A 6226-nucleotide genomic window follows, 5' to 3' on the forward strand; every position below is an offset into this window, starting at 1 on the left:
CGATCGCGCTCTAGAACTAGCTACTGATGCTGAGCATGAGCAGCAGAGAGCTGATCCAGTTGTTTTGTCGCAGTTGCCTCGGCATCCTTCAATTTGTCACCTGGATCGACATAACAAGTGTATATGGGGCTACCGGAAGGAGACAAAAGAGGATCCACGTACGCATGCGACGGAGCTTGGATTCTAGCTCCGTTTGCGTTCGCTTGGATTCCGCCCACTCGGTAGCCGCCTTATCACGCTGGAGCGCGGTATCCGCCAGCTTGGCCTGGATCTTGTCGCGCGCTTTTGAGTCATGCGGACGAATTCTTCAAGCGCGTAATCTCGCCCAGCAGATGCTTTCTCGAGCGACTCTTTGGTATCTTTCAGTTCCTCGGAAAAACGGGCCAGAGCCACATCCGGCGACGAGGGAGGTGGATTCGGCGCGGGGGACCCTCCACGCGCCGACCCTAATGCGAATCCGCCATGGGTGGATCCCACATAGTCGTTGGTCACCACCTCTTCTTGAGTCAGGCGCAACTCGTCGCGAAGCCGATCCAAGCTCTCGTCCGCGGCCGCACTTGCAGTTTGGGAATCCTCCAGATCTCGCTCGAGGTCATGGATCCGGGAAGCGCCATCTCTCCAAGGAGATGGTCGTTGTCGTCTCGCATGCCATCCCGTTGACGGAAGGCGCGATCCAGCCGTCCAGTCAAGTCGCGGGTCTCGACCGCTTGATCGGCCAACAAGAGTCGCAGATCCTGTGAACGAGAGGCCGCACGGTGCTCCCACCCTTGGATCTCCATAGCCTGGTCATGGACTTGGGCTCGCAAAGTTTGGAGTTGAGTGGCGTGCGAAGACGTGGATAACGACTGATAAGCTTGCTGAGCAGCCGCCTCCGCACGTTGAGCTTGGTCTCGAGCATCGTGGGCCGTCTGGAGCTCCGCCGTTAAGGTTTGCACTCGATCGGAAAGAGCCTGGGCTAAAGCTTGCAGATTGGTGAGTGACATAGAGGAGGGGCTGACCGGCGGAGTGGTGGATGGGGCCTTGCCCGGCGATTTGCTGATACGGTTGGTGGGAGACATGTGTCACGTAGAAGAGGAAGCGGTTGGGGATGCTGGTAGTGTACGTTGTGAACGCTGTTGTGCAGCGCCGACCACGTACAGGAGGCGATTGTGGTGAAGTGCTTTCTCAGAAATAAGAGAATGGGCCTGACAAGGAGTCACTATCCCGAATCGGTGACAATCTCAAGTGATTAGAGAGGATTTGGATCGCCTGGCGCGGATGCACGTTGCCTGAGGTAGATTGGCCATGACGAGCAGCATCCTGTATGGGCGGACGATGGATCTGGTATGACTGACGTACGGGAAGGCAAGATCCACCAAGGAATAACTCGGATCCACCCTTACCTGGGTTCACTTAGATGGATATGGGATTTACTATGTACGGGTGGATCGAGTGTGGATCTTATGAAGGAATGATGGAAGGTGTCATCTGAAGGTGGATCTGGTATCAGCGACTAACGAGAAGGCAAGATCCACCGCGAGGTGGCCCGGATCCCATACTTCCGCGTTCGGATCTAAGGAGGTGATGATCCCGCATAGAGGGACCTGGATACAGGATACAGGGATAGTGGATCTCAAACTTTCGTGGGCCAATGGAGATCACAGACGGTCACAAGACGATGTTGGAGGATTGGAGAGCTCAGATCCATGACGAGTGTACACTTACAGCAACCTGGATCCGGATGAGTGTACCCATAATAGAGTGACCATAATGATTACGCCATGGATCCGGTGGATCGGAGGATAATACAGCTGGGATGATAGGTCAAGGAGAGAAAGGACATGCAGCCGAGCCTGATAAGGGATTTAACAGGTAAAAGACATAGAAGGTAGAAATCCAGGCAGGTATAGGCTTAAGTATCAATACAGAACTCAATTTGCACAGTATCACACAAGTGCCTTCCTGCCTTCACGAGTCGGAACTACATTGGCCGTACGAGCTCGGAGAAGGTTGGGAATTGCGAATCTAGTGTTGGTAGCGATAACTGGATAATACATTGGCCAGATCCTACAACCTAGTGAGCTTTCCTATACACGTGCAGATCCGACAGGTTAACCGAATTTACTACTTGGTCGGTTACACCCTAGAGGCTCTCAACTCTTAAGATCCCGTCACAGGAGGCGGCAAGTACGACGTAAAGGAAACGCAAAGGCAAGGGACACACCCGCAAGGCAACCCTACGGCCAGATCCACGATCTAGGCCCTGGATCCACTTAAGCTCGAATATTCGCTTTGGATCCAGAACCAACCACGGACGCAGAGTGAAGATTTTACCACTGCTGCTCCACCCCATCCCCACGTCTCGCCAAGACACTCAAGCTTCACCACTTGAACTCTTCGGAAGTTACCGAGAGAGCAAGATCCCGCCCTACCGACGGGTACACAAGGTGAGGAAAGTTCAGCAGAACACGGATCATCGGGGGACCCCTCCGTTAGTCGGTGTCTGGGCGCTGTTGGTAAGTCGGATCCAGCAATCTCGCAGATTTTGCTGATCCCGCTACACCACAGCTGCTTACCACACCCTGGCTCGGTACCGCGTGGGTACTCGGTGTCAATGCCAGACACCAACACCGCAGTGGTATGGTGGGGAGATATGCCCCACCACGGTCGAGTATCATCAAGGTACATGGTGTGTCTATGACAGACACTGGTATGGGTGCAAAAGATATGCGCCATTCCACGACCCGATGCTGAGCTGAGCGTATGCGCTGTGAGTCAGCGTACATACCGTGCATCGGCACTGGCTGCTGTCGAGCAGCCTGCCGGGAGCTCCGCGTAATAACTCGTCGTGCATGACACCCATCAAGTGCACGGAGCACTTATGGTAGCTGTGGTACGTGCTGTACACAGCGTACCTGGTGTAGAGGCCCATGGACCTGTACACTGTGCTTGCACATGCGTTGTGCATGATGCGAGCTACTGACCATGAATCAGTTCATGCTACAGCACAAGCTGTTACCGCCAAACATGGCAGCCTTGTGGTAGGCGTGCCGCACCAAAGGTTAGTACCGGACGGTACATGGTGTCGATGGGAGACACCTGCACCACGGTTGTGTACCGTCACGGAACACGGTGTCGATGAAGGACACCTACGCACCGTTGGCATAACGGCCAGGACGCGAAGAGAGCGTGACAGAAGCTCCGCCCGCAAGGATGGATGCTTGCTGGAGCCAAAGGCATGGCCCGAGGTGAGCTGAGAGCCCCCTCTATGCTGGAGCAGGTGTTGCCCTTTTCGGTGCCGTCCCTCGAGGGAGACACCATGCTCCGGACCCGTTCGCGAAGACTGTCGTATCCTCTGGTGTGAGCTGTGGGCGAATGCCACACGTTCGGAGTCTATTGCACCCTGTGTCAAAGCACTGTACGCGCGCTAGCGCAGGAGCTAAGGCAGCTCTGAGTGTAGGCTTTGCGGCTAACACAGTTGTGAGCATAGGGATGCTAATCCCACTGAGCTTTGAGAGCACAAGTCACTTTGGGTGTGACTGAGAGCCGCTCCAGTCTCGTGGCTGCTCAGTGTGAGAATTCGCCTTTGGGTGTTTTAATTCTCTCACTTCTGATTGGAGAATCAGTTGTGATTGGAGAATCAGGTGATCATCAGCTAAGTGGGGGAAGATGTAACGGGGTACAATCCAGTGTACCCCAGGCTACAAAAAAGTGACATGTGCTCTAGGAGCCAGACAGGGCATGACTACTTAGCTCCACTATAGGTAACCTCTAGTTTGTATAGAACTTAAGCTAAATTTACTTTAAATACATATGTCTTACATCTACTCTATCAAGTAGCAAACCTTTCCCGTTGAGGCCGGGAACACGTGAACTTACGTTCACTCGGGTAGTATATACCCTTAAGCACTTCCTCTGTGCAATGTGCTGTGCGACCCCGTCACAGCCGCTCTCGACTGTCAGAGGACCATCGTTGGTGATGCCATGACCTGCGGCGTGTCTAAGAGAGCGTGAGAGCGCGCGTCGCAAGGACTTTCTTACCTATCGCAGGACACCGTCGCCCATGACGAACGGCATGCTCAGACCGAGGCACCCGCCATAGTCATCTGCACAGGCGGCGTCATGTCGAATTTGCAGACGTGTCAACGCCGGACATGCACATGCTGTGGTGTAACCTGGCCGAGTTGGCAATTGCCTGCGACGAGAAGAGTGTCAAGAAGCTCCGAAGTACCAAAAGCAACTGACGATTTGGAAAGTGGGGGGGGCTGTAGAAAAGGAGGCCTAGATAACCTCGTAGCGGAACTCAAACGCCGAGGCAACGCCGCCTTCCAACATGTTAAAATATGCATCTCCGACGTGATATGCGCAGGCAAGCCAATGAGCCGCTGTCACTATCGATAATCCAAAAGGAAAAATAAGAGAAAGAAAATAATCCCACTCAGGGCAAGCACGCAAGGCCGAAGTCAAAAAGTATATGTTAAGTCTAAAATCAGCATAAGACTGACATAAGAATACATCATCCCGGTATTGTAAAACGACAAGCTTCAATATGCCTCTATCGAATACAATTTGTTTTGGCTGCACCTACACCACCACTCAATTGACTTTGCAGCAGAATCGCTTGCGCTTGTAAACTTTAAAGTTTAAGCACAAGAAACGCCTCGAAAGGCCACTAAGGGGACATATTTTACCCCTAAGATGTAAGCTTGCGCGTAAGTGAAGCATTCTTCTACTAATGACGTTGTACTGGAGTTTTTAATCAAGGAACACATCGGATATGGCTTCATTAACAGCCTCCCGCATCGAGGAAGCGTTATGAGACTTGGTTGGCACCATTTAAAGTTCGATTTGAGTGTTATTTACTGTTGAAATGTTGAAATTATACAAGTGTATGGTTGCATTTCGACTTTGGTTTTATTTCTTTTACATGTTTCGCTGTGGTTTGGCTAATCAGTAAAATCTTATTCATGAAAAAAAAAACTGTTCGCCTTGCATGTGAACCTGTTACTTTTGTTCGTTGTTAAATGAATTTCTCATTTCTCAGTGTGTATTGTTTGCAATATGTATAGCCTTTACGACAGTTTTTTTTTATCTACGCATTTTGTTTGTTCGTTAAACTGTAGTAGTTAAGTCGGTTAAATCGCTGTATCCTTTTATTGTGGATCTTATGTTTAGTATTTCAACTAACGATACTAGCCTCCCAGTTTGGCTAAACACTTCGTTTAGGAAGTGATCAACCAAATACTCAATTGCTACACGAGGTGTAGCAGCAACCGTCATGGTGCCGTAGAAGGCGCCAAGAAGGCTCCTGCAGTCGTTTAGAGCAGTTGCAAAACTCCCAAACAGTAGTTGCAAAACACCCGAGGCGTAGGCAGTTACGAAACCCCAAATTAGCTGAGAAAGCTAGCTTACATATAACTTTCACTTCTACTTTTACCGTGGCGCGGGTCAAAGAATTCTTTAGCTCCTTTGGCCATGGAGCGCGACATCAAGATTAAAGAAGAAGCATTCCATCAAGAGTTGACTCACAGTGAGCTGAGCAATGACGAGACCAAGCAGCAGATCGACGCCCTGGCGCGCGCTTCTGCTTCCGCGCACGACACTGCGGTCGAGCAAATCGATTTCGTCCGGCGGCAGCAAAGTGAAATAGCTGCCAAGACAGCCGAGTACTTACAGCAACAGCATGATCAACAATTGACCCTGCAACAGCAACTAGAGGACATTCGGAAGCATATAGAAGAACATCGTCACATTCTTCAAGAGCAATTTCGACTGCTGAAAGCAGCTGAAGAGGACAAGGAAGACAACTTAAGGATTTGACGAAAGCAGTCCGCCCTCACATTGAACTGAGGTGGGGTCTATTTGCTGAGTCATCAGCAGGTGCACACATGCGATCTAATGGGGCACCTACAACGCAGGAGCCAACCGTGGTGTTGGCTACCGGTGCTAATATGCCCGTACCTCCGATGTATCGTGGCAGCACCAAAAAATAAAAGCGAGAGTTCATGGACAGCTACATGGTGTATAAGTGACGAGTAGACGCGCTGAATCAGGGTACTCAGTCGCAAGTCTTCATGATGCCGCTTGGAGCCTGCATCGAGCAGAGCACGCTCATTCGACTGTGTCGTTTTGAACTGTTTAAGAGCGCTACAGTAGCTACGGTATTTAGTCTCACTCATACTAATTTATGTGAGGTGCTGCAGACTCTGCTCACCTAAATTAGTATGAGTGTGGTTAATTATGCACT

At 50.9% G+C, this 6226-nt stretch overlaps 1 protein-coding gene across 1 annotated transcript; it reads left to right on the forward strand.

Moving 5' to 3' along the window:
• Positions 1-5454: 5454 nt before the first annotated feature.
• Positions 5455-5799, forward strand: PITG_19951 (uncharacterized protein; the record flags this gene model as incomplete). The annotated part of the gene is made up of 1 exon (XM_002895540.1): positions 5455-5799. The coding sequence occupies one exon, from the start codon at positions 5455-5457 to the stop codon at positions 5797-5799; it is 345 nt and encodes a 114-aa protein (XP_002895586.1).
• Between the last annotated feature and the right edge of the window lie 427 nt (positions 5800-6226).

Source organism: Phytophthora infestans, genomic scaffold, assembly GCF_000142945.1.
Source record: "Phytophthora infestans T30-4 supercont1.161 genomic scaffold, whole genome shotgun sequence".
NCBI classification, from domain to species: Eukaryota; Oomycota; class Peronosporomycetes; order Peronosporales; family Peronosporaceae; genus Phytophthora; species Phytophthora infestans.